The sequence below is a fragment of the Periophthalmus magnuspinnatus genome, chromosome 24 (assembly GCF_009829125.3).
Source record: "Periophthalmus magnuspinnatus isolate fPerMag1 chromosome 24, fPerMag1.2.pri, whole genome shotgun sequence".
Classification (NCBI taxonomy): Eukaryota; Metazoa; Chordata; class Actinopteri; order Gobiiformes; family Gobiidae; genus Periophthalmus; species Periophthalmus magnuspinnatus.
The window spans coordinates 3255779-3279051 of NC_047149.1; the positions used below are offsets into that span (position 1 = coordinate 3255779).

Genomic DNA, 23273 nt, shown 5'->3' on the forward strand with positions numbered 1-23273 from the left:
TTGGGGCAAAAAGTATTTAGTCAGCCACAAAATGTTCTTCCACTTAAAAAAAACTATGAGAGACTCATGAGAAAAGTTTATCTGTTCTTACACTCAACTACACAGGGACTCTCACCCTTTTGCATTTTACCAGTTAGTAACCCTAGATAGGAGTTTCAACTAGTGACTGTTTGCTAAATAACAGGGACTTCCGCCTGTTTGACTGTTTACTAACTAGTTACAACTAGAGGGGCAATGACTGTTGAGTAGTTAGCCGTACTGACTCCTAAACCTCACTCTGGAGAATAACTTCAAGTAGGTCCCAATACGAGATATTATATAAAGCAAAGTGCAGGAAAACATGTTCACCTTTACACAGTGTCTCACAGCTTAGTCAAGAGAGGAGCTTCAGTGACTTAAAAGGATGAGCATCTAACATCTGTGTCCCAAAAGTGAGGAAATCAGGGTCATTGTTACTGTAATTGTATCTGCATCTTGGTGTTAGAGCAGCATGGTGGTACACACATGAGAGTTTGGAGTCAAAAAGACTGAAAAAGTCCAATCAATTAATTGAAATATGGGAATTTTATCTTTTGTGAGATGAATCAAAAATGGTATAGGAACAGAAACTAAGGCTGTTGGGTATGTTTAAAGAATTCCAGTAAAGGATTTTGCATTTCGAAAATACATTGTCCTTTGATTTACACATCAATGTAGATAAAGATTTCCTTTTAAAATTCAATAATGTCTGGTGAACTGTTTTGCAAAAGTTCACCAAGTAAAACTTGTTCAAATCCAGCAGTAGTGATCCAGTTCAGAAACCAATGTCCATCCATGTTCTTTTTTAAAAGCTCCAAGCATCAGGACAGAAACCTGAACGACCACTCGTGGATCCTACTCGTAGATCCTACTCTTCTGACACCATTATTGTTGTGGAAAAAAATACAATTCTAGATGAAAAGTAATCCATTTGTGAAGCCCGGTGAGTTATAAAATACAAAAATGGTTTGTTGTTATGGACAGGGCCCAGACCTGCCCTGGACACAGACTCTGAGTCTCTCCTAGAGCATCTCTCCCCCTGGTCCTTAGTCTCCCCCTGAGCATCTGAGCTCTGAGTGTTTATACACATTTCAAAGCAGAATAACTTTTGTTCACACACATGAGATAATTCACTTTTACACCTGAGTACAGATAAGACAGCAAAGGCTTTCCTCGAGGATGGGACAGAGCCTTCACACATGGTAAGGCTCTTTCCGTTTTGAATCACTATGCTCTGGTTTTGTATATGACTTCGGAAACATATTGTCGTCGTGATGACAAGGATTTCCAGGCATTTCAACTCGGGTTCAGCTAAGGACTTGGTTCTTGGCTTTGTGATTGTCACGTAGTGGTAGTTTTCAAGTTAACTGCTCCTTTTACCTTTAGTTCAGTAGAGCTTGACAATTCCAGGGCTGAAATCATCCAAATGACTCGAGTGAAGATGTATGGAGATTAAAAAAACACAGTAGAGCACTTCTTGTATTACCACATGACATCATAACTGGAACCAAACTGGAAGTTAACCTGGACTAGACTCAGACTAAACCAAGCCTAAACTGGGCTCAAACCAGGACCAAAACATGTTAAGTGTGAATGCATCCTACATGTGCAGTATGAATGACACTGAAGTCCAGGTCCAATGGTCCAGCTTCATCTGGTCTGCCCTTTATTTATTTGAATAGATGGTTTTTCCAGACCAAGGTTTAGTTTGTTTTCATTCCTGACCAGTTTGCACTGCTCACTAGCGCCTCAGAGTGGTCATGTAATGCTGCTGTGACGTGTCCACTGGCTGATTTAAACAGGTTTTGGCACCATCTTCCCGGGGGCAGGACGACAGCGCCATCTGGAATCCGACTTCTTCAGGACAGTATCCCACGTGCGTGAGAGTAAAAAGGCCCCCTCGTCCCATTTTTAAAGTTCTGTGGACGCATTTCTGTATTTCAATCGCCTTCTTGGAGGATTCAGTCTTCAGTGTTTCTGAGGAGGACTCTACTAGGGATGCGGCCATACTGATACTGGCATTGAATATCGGTCAGTTAAGTTCCTTTTAGTCCGGTATCAGGGATCGACAAATATTTAAAGCCATAGTGAGAATTAGTATTGGACCTGAAAAGAGTGTGAATCTCTAGACTCGACATTCAGATGAGACAGAGACAGTGGAGTTTAGGAGAATAAATGATTTAATATAAAGTGTAAAGTGTAGTGTTTTCATGATTCAGACAAATGTCTCATAATAACACAGGATCTGACGGGGAAAGTAGAGTATTGCACTTTTCAATAAACAGGAAGAGGTCAAACGACGAAGGCCTCTCCAACAGGAACCTGAAACATAAACAACATTTACACTCAATGAGTTTTCAAATGAACAGTTCATGTCCCCAAAACACACTAAGAACATCTGACTATTATATTTAGAAGAGGGCCCAGTCGCTTGTGTCCAGATTCTAGGCTAAAATTGTTGTAATGTGATTTGAGAGGAACTTGTTCAACAGCACAAATCATCTCAACTGTTGTAAATCAGTTTTTTATGTTCAGATTGTGTTCAAATAAAGCTCAGATTAAAGTCTAACTTGAGTAATAAATCTTCAGACAGAGCAGTGCCTACAGTTAGCATCACAACCCCAGAAAATGTTGGTCACATCAGCTGCAAAGTATTATTGATTAAACTGGACTTTACCATGATATCCAAAAGGTAAATTCACAAATGTTGAACCTGATCATTTCTATTAGAGACTAGAGCCAAGAACTCACTGTGTTACAACAACACATCTGAGTTTGAACAAGATTCACCTTATCTGCTCCACCCGTGTTAAATATTATTGGACTACAGAATGTGGTGATCTGAAATACAGTGATGACTGATATTAGGTTTCAATGATCCAAACTCCTGATCCCTGTGTTTCCATTTGAAAAAACAGAAATGAGACACAAACATAAAAACAGTCTGAGCTTTCAGAGCATATAACAGGTCAGACTCATTTCATTAAAACACAGGATATCGCCTGGTGAAGTTTGAGTGTTACGGGCAGAAGATATGGCATATGCAGAGGTGATTCCATTCAACTGTTACGTAGCAACCACAATGTAAACAAGGACCAAAACATGTCTAAAACGAGTCTAAATGAAACAATATTTCTGATTAGACTCATACAAATCAAACAGCTTTAGTGAAATGCAGGTTTAAAGTGTCAGTGTTTGAGCCTAAACTGTGTCTGTATTTTGAGTTTTCATGCTGATGACAGAGGCAGGGGGATTCTGTTTTACAACTCACAAATACTTCATGGATGTTTGGACTTCTGTTTTATAACTCACAAATACTCTGGAGGTTCAGATGTTTCTTCAACTTTTATTTCCACAAACTGCTAGAAAATGATGTAAAACTGTGATAAATATGTAGCACAGGTTCTATTCACCAAACCCAGTCAGAACCAGAAAAACACTAACACCTGTCAGATGCACTTTCAAGTGGTTTGGCTTAGAATCTCTCCTTTGACTCCTCTAGTATCTTGTGTTAAAAAACCTCATGTCCTAAATATGTCATTTTGGCGCCCTCTTGTGGTACAGTAGAACATGACAGCATTGACCTTTTCAAAGGTGGTGTTGCATCTTCACATTTGTCATAAAAGAAGGTCCAGTACTGTGTGTCATTCAGTCTTTTGTAAATCATGTTTGGGCACATTAGAAATGTACACCTTACAAGTCCAAGGAATTCACCTTGAGGATTATTGATGTTCATGTCTTAATTTGAGGACAAAACAGTGAATTAAAACCCCAGGATCATGTGGAGCGGGTTAAAACCAACATTTTCAGTCAGTCAGAATGATGAGCTAGACAGTAGCAGTTACAGAGAGAGGGGCCACGCTTTTTACATAGAAAAGTGAATTGGAGCCAGCGTTGATGGAGCTGAATAACGCCCATGATCACTTCCTGTAAATACAATTGGACGCAGCGGTGCACTAATATTTACAGTCTATGGTGGAACAATTTGGGAGCTGGAGGAAACTGACCTTGCTGAGCTCAGGGAACAGCTCCTGCACAGCTATGTCCAACAGTACGTACGTCATCTGAACAAAGACAGGATTTAAACTCAGTGATTTTTTTTTTTTAAACAATGAAACTAAAGTCCACGTTTGTGAGACCTGTTTGTTGAGGAGTGGCTGCTGAATCGTGTCGAACAGAAGACGCACTCCTTCATACTTGGCCTCCTCTCCGATGAGTTTAGACACGAAATCTGAAAAACACAAACCAGGACTAAACCAGGACCGAATCAGGACCGAATCAGGACCAAACCAGGACCAAACCAGGACCAAACCAGGACTAAAGCAGCACGACACCAGCATGACACCAGGACTAAATCAGGACTAAACCTAAAGTTGGGCTAACGCAAGTTAAAATCAGACCAGTGGCTCTATTCCAGATCATATTAGTGTGAGAAGTGCAAAGTGAGACACACCTGGCAGATAGCTCATCATCTCCTCAAACGTCTGCTTTGCTCGGAGCTGTTTGTCCTCAGCACTCCTCTCCTCAGAGTCCTCACAGAACACTGCATCTAAACATAAAACACATTCAGCCCTGAGGAGCGGAGGAGCAGGGCCACATGAGCAGAGGAGGAGCAGAGCCAGAAGAGCAGAGCCAGAGGAGCAGAGCCAGAAGAGCAGAACCAGAAGAGCAGAGCCAGAAGAGCAGAGCCAGAGGAGCAGAGCCAGAGGAGCAGAGCCAGAAGAGCAGAGCCAGAGGAGCAGAGCCAGAGGAGCAGAGCCAGAGGAGCAGAGCCAGAGGAGCAGAGCCAGGGGAGCAGAGGGGAGCAGACGGGAGCAGACGGGAGCAGAGGGGAGCAGAGGGGAGCAGACGGGAGCAGACGGGAGCAGACGGGAGCAGACGGGAGCAGACGGGAGCAGACGGGAGCAGACGGGAGCAGACCTCGGAGCTGTGTGATTAGAGACACCAGGCGATGTTCCTGCAGGATCTGTGTCAGTTTCTGGTGCATCAGCTGATCCAGGTATGCTTCAAACGAACGCTTTGCCACGATCCGCAGAGCGCACAGGAAGTGATGTAAGGAGGCAGGGACACGGAACAGCACTCGCGCTGAAACAGAACAGGTTCAAACTGAAATGAGGGCTTATACAAAAATACAAAGCTCCAAGGCCCTCTCTTATGAGTGTAAAAGGCCTCATTACTACTGCTCAGGTCTATTATCGATGAAGGCATTTTACATTTAGACTTGTTTTTGTACTTTTTGTATTTCTGTACACTTTTAGCAAGCGCACCTTTCACTAATTTTACTACTTTCCCTCACTGCCTGGAAGTGTATGAAGTTGTCCTTCATGACTGTAGGTTTGTTTTTAAGAATCTTTAATTGATCCACTGTTAAAAAAAAAAGACATCAAAATGAAAGTGAAAGTGAAGGAGGTTCTTGCGGTAGTGACTCACCCACAAACATCATGTAGTCAAACATGCCATGAAGACGCTGCTGCTCCAGGAAGTAGTTCTGAGGGCACTTCCTGTCTGAGAGGTCACAAAGGTTGGCGTTGTTTTGGTACAGAGGTGTGAACAGCTAAAAACACCAGAAAGAAACCGGAAACATGACTAGATGTATCTGACCCTCCAACAACCATTATTTTAAACCTTTAGGAAACGCTGCCGGTGTGGACAGCTCTCGTACATGAGCCTAAGCACCACAGAACTGATTTCAAATATGTGTTTTTATTGTTGAAAATGTGACATTTTTTATCTGCATGTGTAACCAGTCAGAATATTTAGGTGAAAGCAGGAATTTTCTCTGCCACTACAGGATCACTGAAACACGAGGTGACTCTAAATACCATTGAGATCATGATGAGCACATGGAAACACTGTTTATTTTACACACATGCGTAATATGTTTCATTAAAAGTATCTTTCATCATCCAAGCACATTTGGACTGGTCTTTGGAACATGTTAAGGTACCTCTGTCTCAGTCTCTGTAGTAAAAGTGCTGTGTGTATTTGCAGTAGTATTTGTACCTTCTTTTCGGTGTGTGCTGTGGGGCTGAGCACAGTGAGTTCGTTGCGGCTTGGTTTGGGTTTGGGAGATTCACACGAGTTAAAAAACGACTGAATGAATGGCTCCAGGTTCTGCCCCTTCTGTGGACACAAGAGGGAGGGCATCTGACTCAATTTGACACACAGGGAGGGCATCTAACATAATCTGACACACATTTAACACAGATACAGGAGGATGGGAGGGCATCTGACATAATCTGACACACATTTAACACAGATACAGGAGGATGGGAGGGCATCTGACATAATCAGACACACATCTAACACAGATACAGGAGGATGGGAGGGCATCTGACATAATCTGACACACATCTAACACAGATAGAGGAGGATGGGAGGGCATCTGACATAATCTGACACACATCTAACACAGATACAGGAGGATGGGAGGGCATCTGACACACAGAAGGAGGGGAGGGAGGATGGGAGGGCATCTGGTGTAACTGTCTCACCTCTTTCATGAGTTTTCCAGGAACAGACTTGAAGATTTTGCCTGTGGAGAATCACATGACATTTAGCTCAATAAACATAAAACTGTTTAAAGTAGTTTCATTACTTTATTGATCCTGTGCAGCTGATGCCATCACATTCTCTGGGGGTGTGCAGCTAACTGTAGGCACTGCTCTGTCTGAAGCGTATTAGATTTTAACCTTTGACCTTTGTTTCAACACAATCCGAGTATAAAGTACTGACTTATCTGAACTACAACACAAGAGCAGATTTGTGCTATTAAACAAGTCCGTCTCAAATAACGTTACAGTCACAAGCTAGCTAGCATTAGCATTAGCATTAGCCAACAGTTTTTCAGTGAGTCACTCTCTCCTTTTTGTGAAAAATCAAACGCCTAAACAAGACCATGAACGCGGCGATTGATCACAGGAAAATGAAAATGCACTCTTTAAATACTATTTGGATTTTTTCAAGTTTTCACATTATCTTAAAACTTCACTGTCAGTGTTTGCTAATGTGTGCATTGTGTCGCCATGGTAACTGCTGAACATTCTGCCATACACATACATGTAGAACACCCCCAGCATGATTATCAAAACCCAAGTTAATCTAAAATGTTTAGAATGATTTTAAAGTCATAATAAACCTAACTCCAGTGTCAAACACTTAAGTGAATCATTATGAAACGGTGATACCCAGGTTGACGTCGGGGATCATTTTGTCGGTGAACTGTGACTCGATGCTGTGAGGAGACAGGAAGTCTGCCAGGAGCTGACTGTTACTGAGCTCTGGGACACGCAGCAGGGTCTGGCAATATACAAGAAATAAACATTATTATTATTATTATTATTATTATTATTATTATTTTTACAATTCTTCTTCTTATTATTATTATCATCCTTATAGCTGATGCATTACACTGTACTTTATCATGAAATATCCAAAAGGTAAATTAAGCCTTAGGATGTTTGATTCTGTAGATTATTATGTCATTAATTTAAGGCTTAGGACTGAATACAAACATTTACACAAACATGAAACAGTGTCCGAAATAAACCTTAACCCCACCATCATATTATGATGAAGTATGAATTTATTTAAAGGTGCACTGTGGAACTTTGTGGTCCACTCGTCTCTAATAAGATGTAATTGCTTGACCTGGAACAGTTCCATAGTGCAGCTTTAGTGGACACAGGGATTCTTTGGTGTCATATAAAAGTGCAGATGTTTTCACCTGGAGGTACTCCTCAAACTCCAGCCTCTTTGACTCCAGAAACTCATAGTTCTTTGGTCCCAGGATTCTTTTGGAGGGAAGCTGAGCGTCTGGGAATGGGCCTGAACCAGAACCAGGACCAAAGTAAATACCACAGTACTACAGTAGCAGTAACAGGACTACAGTGACAGCTTTATTAATCCCCAAGAGTGAAATGAAAATGCCATGGACATACATGCTACATGTACACACATGAACACAGACACACTGTGACATCAGCACACAGACATACAGTATGCCAATACTACAGAAGTACTACAGGAAAAGTACTACAGTGCAAGTACTATAATAGAAGTACTACATCAAGTAAAGTACTATAGAAGTAGTAAAGTACTACAGTAGAAATATCATCCATCCATCCATCCATCCATTTTCTTCCGCTTATCCGGGGCCGGGTCGCGGGGGCAGCAGTCTAAGCAGGGACTCCCAGACTTCCCTCACCCCGGACACGTCCTCCAGCTCCTCCGGTGGGACCCCAAGGCGTTCCCAGGCCAGCCGAGAGTCATAGTCCCTCCAGCGTGTCCTGGGTCTTCCCCGGGGCCTCCTCCCGGTGGGACATGCCCAGAACACCTCCCTAGGGAGGCGTCCAGGAGGCATCCTGAGCAGATGCCCGAGCCACCTCAGCTGGTTCCTCTCAACGTGCAGGAGCAGCGGCTCTACTCCGAGCTCCTCCCGTGTGACCGAGCTCCTCACCCTATCCCTAAGGGTGCGCCCGGCCACTCTGCGGAGGAAGCCCATTTCAGCCGCTTGTATCCGCGATCTTGTCCTTTCGGTCATTACCCAGAGCTCATGACCATAGGTGAGGGTAGGAACGTAGATTGACCGGTAAATGGAGAGCTTCGCCTTCCGGCTCAGCTCCTTCTTTACCACAACGGACCGATACAGCGACCGCATCACTGCAGACGCTGCACCGATCCGCCTGTCAATCTCACGCTCCATCCTTCCCTCACTCGTGAACAAGACCCCGAGATACTTGAACTCCTCCACTTGGGGCAGAGACTCACCACCCACCCGGAGAGAGCAAACCACCTTTTTCCGGTCGAGAACCATGGCCTCGGATTTGGAGGAGCTGATTCTCATCCCAGCCGCTTCACACTCGGCTGCAAACCGCCCCAGTGCCTGCTGCAGGTCCTGGCTCGAAGAAGCCATCAGGACAACATCATCTGCAAACAGCAGAGATGAAATCCTGTGGTTCCCAAACCAGGCCCCCTCCGGCCCCTGGCTGCGCCTAGAAATTCTGTCCATAAATATAATGAACAGAACCGGTGACAAAGGGCAGCCCTGGCGGAGTCCAACATGCACTGGGAACAGGTCTGACTTACTGCCGGCAATGCGAACACAGCTCCTGCTCCGGTCATACAGGGACTGGACAGCCCTTAGCAAAGAGCCCCGGACCCCATACTCCCAGAGCACCCCCCAAAGGACACCACGAGGGACACGGTCGAATGCCTTCTCCAGATCCACAAAACACATGTGGACTGGTTGGGCATACTCCCATGAGCCCTCGAGGACCCGATGAAGAGTATAGAGCTGGTCCAGTGTTCCACGACCAGGACGAAAACCACACTGCTCCTCCTGAATCCGAGGTTTGACTATCGGTCGGATTCTCCTCTCCAGTACCCTGGAATAGACCTTACCGGGAAGGCTGAGGAGTGCGATTCCCCTGTAATTGGAACACACCCTCTGGTCCCCCTTCTTATACAGAGGGACCACCACCCCGGTCTGCCATTCCACAGGCACTGTCCCCGACCGCCACGCGATGTTGCAGAGACGTGTCAGCCAAGACAGCCCCACAACATCCAGAGACTTGAGGTACTCAGGACGGATCTCGTCCACCCCCGGAGCCTTGCCACCGAGGAGCTTGCCAACCACCTCAGTGACTTCAGCCAGGGTGATGGACGAGTCCGCCTCTGGGTCCCCAGTTTCTGCTTCCTCTTCGGAAGACGTGACAGTGGGATTGAGGAGATCCTCAAAGTATTCCTTCCACCGCCCGACAACATCCCCAGTCGAAGTCAGCAGCTCTCCACCCGCACTGTAAACAGTGTTGTTGAAGCACTGCTTCCCCCTCCTGAGGCGTCGGATGGTTTGCCAGAATCTCTTTGAGGCCGTCCGATAGTCCTCCTCCATGGCCTCCCCGAACTCCTCCCAACCCCGAGTTTTTGCCTCTGTGACTGCCCGAGCCGCGGCACGTTTGGCCCGCCGGTACTCATCAGCTGCCCCAAGAGTGAAATGAAAATGCCATGGACATACATGCTACATGTACACACATGAACACAGACACACTGTGACATCAGCACACAGACATACAGTATGCCAATACTACAGAAGTACTACAGGAAAAGTACTACAGTGCAAGTACTATAATAGAAGTACTACATCAAGTAAAGTACTATAGAAGTAGTAAAGTACTACAGTAGAAATATCAGTACCGTGGAACTCTGTGAGCTTGGACTCTAGAACGTAGAACTCCATGTACCTCCTGAGAACACACCAGCTCTCAGCCTCATGGCCCACTGCAACAGAGAAGACCTAGTTTAGCCCCAGTCTAGGACTAGTTTTGTCCTGGTCTAGTCCTGGTCTAGTCCTGGTCCAGTCCGTACCTCCTCTGCGGTCGTCTCGTTGGACTTGGATGAGGAACGCTGGGACTCTCTCCTTTCGGACCTCGTCTTCCATCACATCGATGAACGGGATCCAGGCGCTCCACTCGGACAGGTTCCTCCCAGACCCAGAATTCAACCCAGATGCAAAAACTGGACTGCACCCAAGACCGGAGCCAGAAGCCGACCAGGACTGAGGCTCTGACAGGTAGTCTCCCTCCTGGACCATCGTAGCCTCCTCTACCTGGGAGGGCATCAGGAGTAAAACAGGACTAAGGCCTTAATGTACAAATAAATAAGTAAATGAAGTGAGCTGTGTCTGTGCAGACTTGATGATGATGACAAATATGTATGTATATATATGTGTTGAACAAGTGACAGTAGATGGACAGTTAATGTTACATTATGCTGTCGCTATGTCCACAGTTATTTGACTTACCTTAAAATAATCATCATGAGGCTTTTTATTGCAAAATAAAAAAAACTTTTTTTCACTTCAATATGTTTGAATGTGAACATTAGATAAAAAGTCAGTTTAAAGTTAAAATCGCTATAAAAGTGCTCTCCCTGTGAGCTTGTATGAGCTCTTAAAAATCCCGTATTACACAAAATGAACTCGCTTTAATCCATGTTCTAATGCTGTTACCTCCTCAAAAACATACTGGAGTTGTGTTGTGTTTCATTCACACATGTTTGAGTAACACTTTATTATTAGACTGTCTACATCTCCAAAGCTCAAAATGCTCTGTTCCACCATGTAATGTCTTTTAGTGTCAGTTTTAACAGTTATTTTTTGCCTCAGTTTAACTGACTGAACTACAAATCCTCTAGTAATATCTGTTGGTGCGCTGAGGAATGAAGCATTTTAAATTAGGCTAAAACAATAGCTGTAACGTCAAAATTGGGCAATTCCAGAACTGAAATTATCCAAATGATTCTAGTGAAGGTGTGTGGAGTTTAACAACATAGTGGATCACTTCCTGTATTACCACATGACATCACAAGGTGGAACAGAGTGTTTGAGAAAATAACTCAACCTTATATGCAGAATTTGTGTGTTAAACATGTGTGAATGAAACCAAACACAACGCCAGGTCTGTTTGTGATGAGGAAACAACATTAGAGGCAGATCAGAGACTTAAGTAATACGAGCCTTTGAGTCGTACTTTACAGTCACAACATGGCCGTAGGATGTCTGTTATTCTAGGTTACCATGGCAACTTGTCTAGCTTTAGTAAAACATCACAGGAGCAGACACCATGGTGGGCACTGACCAGATCGTCGTCGGGGTCGGCCATGGCGCTGGGGGGCAGCATTGCGCCCTCTAGTGTGGTGCTCTTGAACACGCCTTTGATTTTGCTGCCGATGCGACTGATGCCCGACGCCTCTCCACGCCGCGACGCATTTCTGAGGGAAAAAATAAATCCTCTGATCATTCTATTTGTGTTAAAGGTGTACTGTGCAACTTTTCTGGTGGACGGTATGTCAGCTTCTTGTCTCCATGGAGATGTTAATGCTCTGTCTGGAATGTTCCACAGCATGGGTTTAAATTGACTATGTCTGTGGAGTCAAGTGTGATGCACCACAAGGACAAGTTACATATCTAATCTTTAGAGAGGCGACCCCACTCAAAGCAAGAATGCATGTTTTTTGAGCAATAAAATGATCTGTAATGAAATAAATATTAAATGAGTAGGTTTATGGTCATAAAGCAGAACACCCCTGACAAAACAGTGAATTTCCATGGAAATAAGCAGACTTATTCAACAGTAGAAAAGAGACATAGTGCTCCTTTAAACATCTGGACAGGAGAAGAGTCACATGTAAACAGCAAAAATAAGTTTAAAGTTTATAAAAGATGCGTGACGACAAGGCGACTCTGAAATGCAAACAGCCGAAATCAGCATGAGCTCAGGCTAAACATGACACATTTACACCTACATAACATGAGCTCTAGAAACATGTTTGAGTGTGAATATAAACCAGAGGGGACATGCTTCATACCATTTACACGCACATCACATGACCCGAAACATGCTAAACTTGTCGTTATATTCACAGAGGACATGCTTTATACAGTTTGCATGGACATCACATGACCTTAAACATTTTAAAGAAGAGAACACGCCTGAAGAGCCTCTCACCTGCAGCTCTCATCAAAACTGAAGCTTCTGAAACACCAGCCACAAAAAACACATTTAAACCTGAACTTTTCTGTCCCTGGTCAGAATTATAGACTGTATAAATGGACATAGCTAATGCACTAGCCGCCAGGTTCCAAATGGGCATGAAGTGGTTCCTTTGAGCTCTGGTTGCAATTCATTTTCTCTGTAAAACTGTGGCCCTTCTCTCTGCAGTTGCTGCTGTCAGGCTCATTATTTTGGTCTTAAAATGTTCGTATTAACCCGCTCTACTAGATCCCAGAGGTTTTATGTCACTATTTTGTCCCAAAATCAAGATATGAACAATAATAATAAAAAAATCAGGTGCCTGCTTTCCCGGAGGCTGCTCCTGCTAACATTAGCAACAAATTGATTGACAGCCTCGTTGCTAAGCTATAGATTAGCCGATATAACTACTACCCTCGATAAGCTTAATTTGGTTGCAATCAAACGCCATGAATGACATCACACTCCCTTAGTCCACTTTTATTATACAGTCTATGATCAGAACCAGCTCTGAGGCCCAGAGCACTCCAACAATGTATTATAAGGCCTGGACCCCTGGGTCCATGGTCCAGACGTCCTGCCTGTGTCTGGACCATGAGCCTGGACCCTGTGTCTGGAATTTGAGTTCTTGAGCAGAATTCTGCACTCACAACATGTCTGCTGCAATTGGATATGCTTTACTACAAGTTACCATGGGGACTGTCTCTCTAGTCCGTTATTACAGCTTATTGGCCACAGCTCTGAGGGTCACTGTCTGAAGTGTCACTGTCGCCATGGAAATAGTTTTGAAAAAGATTTAAAGTTCAAACCTGCTGATTTTGGAGTTCCTCGTTGGAGACTCGACTCCTCGGAGCAGGTGTCGGAAATACTGCAAATAACAAACAACTTTCAAAATAGATTTATTATACATCCACTTGTGTGTCAGATGCCCTCCCTGTGCCAGATTGTGTCAGGTGCCCTACCTCGTCGCTGTGGCAGAACATGGGGGTGAAGACATTCTCCAGCAGAGACAGAACATGCTCATAGGCCTCGAACAGACACGTCATCTTCTGCAAACGCACCACCTCAGTGTACGGTGACATGGCAACTGGAGGTATGAGGATTTAATATTTAAAATCAGTCCTGTTGTGCTTGTGTCTCTGTAGTTATAATCTGTGACACTCATGGATCATTATTACACATTTTAAATCAAAATATTAATCTAAAACGACTTAATAAAAGAAACGACTTCCGCTTTAGGAAATTGTGTTGTCCAGTGGGAGCTGACGTCGCCATAAACATGATCACAACAAAGTGCCGCAAACTGTTGGTGTCCCCCATGGATAGCTGCACAAAACACTAGCGAGCAGCCCTTTTTTTTCATTTGTACCAAAATGACTATGTGACGCTGTTGAGTCCTACAAATATCACTGATTAAGAAAATAAAACTGGAGAATGAAGTGCGTAAGTCACAGAGGACGTGTACGTCATAGTGGACATGTACCGGTGGCAGTTGATGGGCAAAATGGAAAATAAGAGCTCATAGATATAAATATAACATTAGGGGAGTAAATAGTGGAAACAACTACAACATCGTTAAAGTTCTGAGAAGTTGATTTGCAGAACTGATTTCAATATTATTTAAACCATATAAACAAAACCTCTGGGGCTTAATATGACATAAGCCTCATGATAGAGCATGTATGATACTTACATCATGTATGATACTTAGAGAAACTTCCTTGCTGTGAGGGAACAGTGCTAACCCCTGTACACCCCTGTATAAATGTGGACTCACTCTTTCGTATCTCTTCGATGATGAATGTGTCAAAGCTGATCTTGTCGATGCTCTCGTCCAAACAGTATGTCTCATAAATGTGCACCACTTCAGAGTGAAGTGCGAGGAGCTGAGAGTCTGAGAGCTCAGGCTGAAGGATGCGGTCATTGAACTCCTCTGGAATAAACAAACAAACACTAGCCAAATGACAACACGAGGGTGTCACAGAGGAGCTGTGAGTCTGCGGTCTGTCTATGCATCTCTGCTGCTTGGGACAAAAACACCCAAAGGCACCACGCATATGTCCAAATGCACCATTCAAACGTCCAAATGCACCACAGAAATGCTCAAATGCACCACTCGAATGCCTAAACACACCACGCAAATGCTTGTAATGCACCACAAAACTGTTGGACGAGTCTATAGATATGATCTGAACCACAACAAATGATACAAAATACTGCTCTGTCTGAGAAAGGGACATACAACTACAGTAGTAGCAGTGGCAGTAGCAGTAGTAGTAGTGGTAGTTGTTGTAGTGGTAGTAGTAGTAGTAGTAGTAGCAGTAGTAATAGTAGTCGTAGTAGCAGTAGTACTAGTTGTAGTAGTAGTAATAGTAACTGAAGCAGTAAGATGACACATACCCACAGTGAGGCAGAACTGCAGTACATGAACGGCTCCTTCTTGTTTGAGGAAGTTCATGAATCTGAAGAGAAGGTCCTGCTGATCCCGGATCTGCTTCAGCTCCAACTTCAGCACCTGAAGAAAAACATCATCACCATCACCACCACACAGAGAACAGACCACACAAGAGACTACCACAGCTTCCCTGGGGCAGAACACGACATGTGGCTGCCAAACTGAGCCTTTTTACCAGTCTCCAGTTACACAGGATTAAGATCCCACTCTCACATTGACACAGATGAGAAGGGGAAAGTGCTCAAGGACACCACAGCAGCTCTCTGTACTGAGGTTTTAGAGGTTAAAAGAATCAGACTCACGGAGGACTTCTTGTCTGTGGCACTGGCGTATCTGTGCAGAAAGGGCACCAGAGGAGAAGGAGGCTCAGAGGCTGCTTCAGGCTGAGACACAGAGAGAAGCACAGGACTAGGGTTAAATTTAAACACTGCAGAGAAATGTAGGGCTTAAATCAGCCCTATTGTGCTTGTGTCTCTCTATAATTATAATCCGTGACACCCATGGATCATTATGTTATAATTTACACATTTTAAATCACAATAGTCATCTAAAACGACTTCATAAAAGAAACAAGTCCACTGACTTCCACGTTAGAAAACTGCGGTGCCCAATGGGAGCTGATGTCGCTGTAAATGTCCTCACAACAAAGCACCGCATGCTGTTGGCGCCCCCTATGGACAGCTGCACATCACAATAGCGAGCAGCAGATTTCTTTTCATTTGTGCCAAAATGACTACACGACTCTGACGAATCCTACAAGTATCACCAATTAAGAAAATAAAACTGGAAAAGGAAGTGCATATGTCACAGTGGCCGTGTACCGGTGGAGGTGGGTACATCGGCAAAATGGCGTCTTGAAAATAGTCGATTAAAGATTACTCAAACATGAATCACTCCAAATACAACTTCAGAGGCTCAATGAGAAGAAACGACTAGAACATGGATAAAGATCTGAAAAGAACAGTTTGAAGAATAGGTCTGATTTAAAATAATAATAGATTTTATTAAGAGGTGTGAAACTGACCGGAGTGTCGTCCACAAACAGAAGCACCATGAGGTTGACCGTGTCCTGAGGAGAGACCAAGCAGAGTCAATACACAGACGTCACCTCATTATGAAACTCATGAACAAAATGATCTCCTCACCGGATCAGCCATGAAGTCCATCGTGGGAAGAATGACTGATCCAGCCATCACCTCCCTCAGCAGCAGAGACAGAGACCTGCAGAGAGAGGGAAGGCAATTGACACACCTGACACACAGGGAGGGCATCTGACACACAGGGAGGGCATTCGGGAGGGGGGGGGGCTCACCTACAGACCGTAGCCTTGGGGGGGAGGACGTGGGGGAGGAGCATTTCAGTGAGTGTCCGAAGGTACTGCAGTTCCTCTCTGCGACTGCGGAGGGCAATGTGAAGGTGAGAGCCGTACTCCAGCAGAGCAGCTCTCTGCAGCTCCTCTACACGGCTCACTGTGTGCAAGAGTACTAATGTTACTACTACTTGTCCCGATCTAGTCCCGGTCTATTCCCGGTCTAGTCCATGTCTAGTCTCAGACCTCGATCTCTAGCTGTGTTGACGACCTCGAGGTGCTTCATTGCAGCTTTCATCACTTTATCTGCGAACACAGCTGGTACATCCACCTGAAACCAGCAAACATCTGCTCAAAACATCCAAACATCTGCTAAAAACATCTGCTCAAACCATCCAAACATCTGCATAAAATATCTCAAACCATCCAAACATCTGCATAAAATATCTGCTCAAAACATCCAAACATCTGCACAAAACATCCAAACATCTGCATAAAATATCTGCTCAAAACATTCAAACATCTACTCAAAACATCCAAACATCTGCACAAAACATCCAAACATCTGCTAAAAACATCCAAACATCTGCTAAAAACATCCAAACCTTTGCTCAAAACATCCAAACAGCTGCTCAAAACCTTTGCTCAAAACATCCAAACATCTGCTAAAAACATCTGCTCAAAACATCCAAACATTTGATCAAAATGTCCAAACATCTACTCAAAACATCCAAACATCTGCTCAAAACATCCAAACATCTGCTTGAAACATCCAAACAGCTGCTCAAAACATCCAAACAGCTGCTCAAAACATCCAAACATCTGCATAAAACATCTGCACAAAACATCCAAACATCTGCTCAAAACCTGTGCTCAAAACATTCAAACATCTGCTCAAAACATCCAAAAATCTGCTCAAAACATCCAAACATCTGCACAAAACATCTGCTCATAACATCGAAATATCTGCACAAAACATCTGCTCAAAACATCCAAACATCTGCTCAATATATCCAAAAATCTGCTGAAAACATCTAAACATCTGCTCAATATATCCAAACATCTGCTCAAAAAATTCTATCATCTGCTTAAAACATGCAAACAGCTCTGTTCAAAACGTCCAAACATCTGCTCAAGAGATATGCAAAAAAATCTTCTCAAAACATCCAAACTCCTTGCCTCTCCACAGATCTGGCCTGTAACTTGATATGGAGGCATTGCTTGATATCTCCATGCATATATAAGTTTAATGTCATACGTAAAACATTCCACGCAAGACAATAAAATCTCCATAGAGACAAGAACATGGCAGACCCTCCACCGGAAAAGTTCCATAGTGCAGCCTTAAAGGTCCTATATTACACAAAGTGACTCTTTAAGCCATGTTCTAATGCTGTTACCTCCTCAGAATCATACTGGAGTTGTGTTTTGTTTCATTCACACATGTGTGAGTAACACTTTATGATTAGTCTGTCTACATCTCTAAAGCTCAAAATGCTGTGTTCCACCTTGTGATGTCATGAAGTGGTAGTGTTCAAGTTAACAGCTCTTTTTACCTTTAGTTCAGTAGTATTAACCCATGACATTGCAACGTGCAACAGAGTGTTTGAGAAAAGAACTCAACCTACATATGCAGAATTTGTGTGCAGGTCTGTTTGTGATGAGGAAACATTAGGACACAGATCAGAGAGTAGAGTATATATGGGCCTTTTAAAGACAAAACCAGTGTTTTAACGTGGGTCACCTTTTGCGCTCTGCGGACCAGAACCGAGGCAAAGAATCTAAAGGTCGTCCTGATTTCATCCACACAGTCGTGGTCAGTGCTGATGTCCCTGAAATACACAGAAAAGTGTAGTATGACACACGGCCACAGGGAGGCACTACACCATTACAGCCTCTGTTTATAGTGTATGTGCACCTGTGTGAGTGTGTATGTGTACATGTCTATGCATGTGTCTGTGTGTGTCTGCAGGCGTGTGTGTCTGTATGCGTGCATGTGTCTGTGCGTGTCTATGTGCGTGCTTGTGTGTGGTACAGAGTGTCTCACCTGTACCAGGGGAAGACAAAGTTCTCCAGCACAAGCTCAAACATCTGCAAGGAAGGAACAAAGAGGGACCAGGTTAAATCTCACAGACAGTTCCTTCCTGACCCCTGTGACCTCTGACCTCACCTCAGCAATGGAGGCGTCCACTTTAGAATGGACCTTCAGATCTAACCAGGGTTGATGGTTCTCCAGACGGAGGGTGGGCCTGAGGAACAAAAACAAATGCCACTAAATACAAAGTTTTTGAAATAAGTCATTAAGTTTTGTTTAGCTCAGTCAATAAAACAAAAATCAAAGGACATGTGACCTGTGATCTACTGTTTTTCACATCTGAATCTGTGTGTCCAGAGCAGGGGTCACCGGCCCTGTGCCCGCGGGTGCCATGTCGCCCCCAAGCCCCACATGAGTCGCCCGCAGACCGGTTCTAAAAATAGCACAACTCACTAATGAGCTGCATCTAAAATTTAATTTTATTCTGTTGCTTTTTTTAATCACCCTTGCGTTTATATAGATTTAAAAATTACAATATCTTAAGCAGATGTTCATTATAAGTGAAGTTTAGATAAGTTAAGGTGAACTTTGACCTACTCACTTCAAAGGTCAGTATTGTGTGTGTGACAAAACCAGTGCTCCACTCGCGAGCGCTGTGAAGATGCGCTGAATGCAGTTTCTTACTCCAAAACATGGTAGAAAATAAAGAGATCACTTTAACAATTTAAGACTGTAAAAGAAACCTGAGCGTATCTCATCTGCGGAGCGACTGTGGTGACGGCAAAGCGGCACAATGTGGAGGGACACTTCACTACCTCTCACTAAACTCCACACTAACTACCCACAGGGACACGCACTCCCCACGGGGACGCACACTATGGACAGAACAGGCCCAGAGCTAAACGCAGCTTTGGGTAAACAACAGGCCTTTTTCACGACACCGGTGAAAATGTCCCACAACGCAACCGAGATGTATTTAAAAATATGTAAGCTTATTTTTCTTTAACATTACATAATTGATAACTTTATGAAACATGGTGCAATGTATATTATTTATGTTTTGTTAAAAAAGTTTGTCAATGGATAGTGAAAATGGGACACTTTTCCTATGAGATGTAGTGATGTAAGTGTCATCTCGAAATTTAACAATTACTAAGATTAGTAAAGTTAAAGTGCTGAATACTGATATCTGTTTCCCTCCTTGCTCATTGTTGATAATTATTTTGAGAAATCATTAATGTGATCAGTGTCTTGTAACATGATCAGTGTGTTCACATAGATGATGATCATTTATCATTATTAATAATGTATAACTAAAGGCAAACAGAGAAAATGTATTATTTCAGAAGAGCGTCTCAAACTGGTAGCCCTTCGTATGACTCAGTGCCCATAAAGTAGCTCTCAGGTTAAAAAAGGTTGGTGACCCCTGGTCCACCTGCAGATAGAGACACATACAAGTAGATCTCTGAGTTTATGGACAGGCCTCATGTGAAAGAACCTCCAGAATTAACTCACTGAGCTGCAGAGGCTGCACTAGCACTGAGTCATGACTGTCTGCAGGTGCTGGGATTTAGATAGTGACCACTGAGATCAAGGGACATGTTAATCCAAGGTGTGTCCACTAATTAGCATCACAGGTGTCTACAATCTTGTAAGTGGTCTTGTCAGTGAACCCATATATAGGGCTACAGGTCGTCACTGTGCTGTTTGGTGACATGGTGTGTACCACACTCAAGATGGACCAGAGGAAGCAAAGGAAAGAGTTGTCTCAGGAGATTAGAAAGAAAATTAGGCTATAAGACCATCTCCAAGCAGCTTGATGTTCCTGTGACGACAGTTGCACATATTATTCAGAACTTTAAGATCCATGGGACTGTAGCCAACCTCCATGGACGTGACCACAGGAGGAAAATTGATGACAAATCAAAGAGACGGATAATATGAATGGTAACAAAAGAGCCCAGATAAATTTCTAAAGAGATTAAAGGTGAACTTCAAGCTCAAGGAACATTAGTGTCAGATCACTCCATCCGTCGTTTGAGCCAAAGTCGACTTAATGGGAGACGACCAAAGAGGACACCATTGCTGAAAACAAATCATAAAAAAGCAAGATTGGAATTTGCAAAACTACATGTTGACAAGCCACAAAATGGAACTATTTGCCAAGGCACATCAGCTCTGTGTTCACAGACGGAAAAATTAAGCATATCAAGAAAAGAACACTGTCCCTACTGTGAAACATGGAGGAGGCTCTGTTATGTTCTGGGGCTGCTTTGCTGCATCTGGCACAGGGTGTCTTGAATCTGTGCAGGTCCAATGAAATCTCAAGACTATCAAGGGATTCTAGAGAGAAATGTGCTGGCCAGTATCAGAAAGCTTGGTCTCAGTCGCAGGTCATGTGTCTTACAACAGGACAATGTCCCAAAACACACAGTTAAAAACACCCAAGAATGGACAAGAGGAAAACATTGGACTATTCTAAAGTGGCCTTCTATAAGCCCTGACCTAAATCCTATTGAGCATCTTTGGATGGAGCTGAAACCTGCCATCTGGAAAAGGCACCCTTCAAACCTGAGACAACTGGAACAGTTTGCTCATGAGGAGTGGACAAAATAACTGCTGAGACATACAGAAATCTCATTGACAGTTACAGGAATCGTTTGATTGCAGTGATCGCCTCAAAAGGTTGTGCGACAAAATATTAAGTTAAGGGTACCATCATTTTTGTCCAGGCCTGTTTCATGAGGTTTTTCTTTAAAAAAAAAAAAAAAATTCTGTTGAAGCACGGTTGAAAAGCAATGTCTGACTTTCATTGGTTAAATTTCATAGAATTTTTATTTATTATTACTTTTGTCAGATTCCAATTATTTCTGTGACCATTGTGAGTTTTTCTTTCATTAACCAACGACAATTTTGTCCACGTGTGTATATTTATAGTATACAGTCTTATCACAGAGCAGTACCGGTGTCTCTTGCACTTGTTCTTCCCACAGACGGCACAGCTGAGCCCCGACGGGAACAGCTCCTGCTCCTGACGCTGAGGAAACAGATACGTTATAATACAGATTTGTATTCAACATTTAATATCACTGATCTACTTTAATGAAAGCAGAGGGATGACTGTCCCTGGGTCACACTAACCTCATGACGTGATCGGGGGGAGGACAGCACACTGGGCAGAAGTGTGTCCCTACTCAGGGAGCAGTAAAACGTCACAAGTCCAGCCAGAAACGACCAGAACACCATGAGGACGTGAAGGTGTCTGAGAGGAGCACAAACACAATGCGGAAAAAGAAAACACCAAAGATCATTAAAGTTTTTAAAGAGGCAACACCAGGATGTAACGGAGACAAGGAGAGAAAGAGACTGAGACAGAGACATGAAGGTTCAATCACTACGTCTGTATCAGAATCATTCACTCAAATCTCTGGCCACATAAACAAAACTTCTCTTCTGTTTTGGTGGCTCATTATGATCCAGAAATCAAGTATTTATCTTCCAAAGCAGATGTGATCTCATTTGACCTGTTAAACTGAGGTCATTTTACTTTTGTTTATTTAAACTTATTTCATGTGAATAGGCCCAGTAATTACAGATATATTAACTGTAAATGGACCAGGACTAAACCAAGACTAAAACAAGACTAAACCAGGACTAAACCAGGACTAAAACAAGACTAAAACAAGACTAAACCAGAACTAAACCAGGATTAAACAAGGACTAAACCAAGACTAACCCAGGCCTAAACCAGGACTAAAACAAGACAAAAAATTAGACTAAACCAGAACTAAACCAGGACTAAAACAAGACAAAAACAAGACTAAACCAGGACTAAACAAGGAATAAATCAGGACTAAAACAAGACTAAACCAGGACTAAAATGAGACAAAAACAAGACTAAACCAGGACTAAACAAGGACTAAACCAGGACTAAAACAAGACAAAAACAAGACTAAACCAGAACTAAACCAGGACTAAACAAGGAATCAATCAGGACTAAAACAAGACTAAACCAGGACTAAACAAGGAATAAACTAGGACTAACTCAGAACTAAACCAGGTCTAAACCAGATCTGTTTCATGCGGATAGGCACAGATATTAACCATTAACCAGATCAACACATCTGCAGTCTGTCTCAGCTCAGGTTAAACTATTGATATTTTGCTATGATGTCACGCTAGGGGTGTTCTACATGCATCTCTATTGGTGAAATGTTCAGCAGTTACCATATTGATACAAGGTACACATTAGCAAAACTAACAAAAAAGTCTGAAAACTCAAGAACAAATGCAAACTGTACTTAAAGAGCGTATTTTCATTTTCACGCACGTCTCACCTGTATCTGTCCTTATACAACTGCCTGTCTCGCTTGTATCTGTCCTGCATGTCTCACCTGTTGAGCAGCACTGTGAGTGACAGCAGCGTCCCCAGCAGGAAGCAGAAGACTGGATACTGCCGCGTCGCCTCCTTTAACAAGTCCAGCTTCAGAGCACTTCTCACAGGCTCCAAGTACCGCAGCAGCCCGGCCATGGTCCCTCGGCCCTGGAGACACACAGACACCGCCAGACACGACTTTAGCGCGACTTTACCCGCCTCGGACCTACCCCGAGCCTAAAGCGCTTACCGAGCAGAAGCAGCTAACACCGGCTGTGTCCCGTCTCTAACACGCCAAAAAGCTCCAGAGCCGGGCACATGCTGAGGCCAGAGCCGCCTGAGGCCTTCGGCTCAAATAAAGTGTCGTTTTAGAGCGTTTCGTCCATGTTTCTGAGCAGTTTTAGAGAGTTTGGTGCGTGCGTAAGAGTCGTGGAGCCGTGGCGCAGACTCCAACAGGAGCCGAGTGTTTTTAATCTACACCGGAAATAGCACAGGCACTTCCGAATATTTGTGGTTTATTCATTTACTTTGAAAATATATACTTTTATTTA

General features: G+C 43.4%; 1 protein-coding gene across 2 annotated transcripts; it reads right to left on the reverse strand.

Annotated features, from left to right (window-relative positions):
* Window positions 1–2182: 2182 nt before the first annotated feature.
* LOC117392641 (sorting nexin-14-like) lies at window positions 2183–23212 on the reverse strand. 2 transcript variants are annotated; one of them, XM_055232434.1, is made up of 30 exons: window positions 22973–23195; window positions 22742–22890; window positions 21489–21609; window positions 21311–21384; window positions 18483–18561; window positions 18360–18403; window positions 18057–18144; window positions 16559–16643; window positions 16316–16472; window positions 16149–16224; window positions 16028–16072; window positions 15306–15386; window positions 14949–15063; window positions 14326–14481; window positions 13511–13635; window positions 13358–13416; window positions 12525–12551; window positions 11655–11787; window positions 10384–10624; window positions 10213–10296; window positions 7745–7845; window positions 7206–7317; window positions 6513–6553; window positions 6022–6141; window positions 5449–5572; window positions 4939–5103; window positions 4472–4567; window positions 4158–4249; window positions 4026–4082; window positions 2191–2340 (listed from the first exon to the last, which is right to left on the reverse strand). In XM_055232434.1, the coding sequence occupies exons 2-30, from the start codon at window positions 22876–22878 to the stop codon at window positions 2311–2313; spliced, it is 2865 nt and encodes a 954-aa protein (XP_055088409.1). In that variant the 5' UTR covers window positions 22879–22890; window positions 22973–23195; the 3' UTR covers window positions 2191–2310. The 2 variants fall into 2 exon arrangements, with proteins under 2 accessions (XP_033846647.1, XP_055088409.1); XM_033990756.2 differs by lacking the exon at window positions 12525–12551 and having other exon boundaries at window positions 2183–2340; window positions 22973–23212.
* Between the last annotated feature and the right edge of the window lie 61 nt (window positions 23213–23273).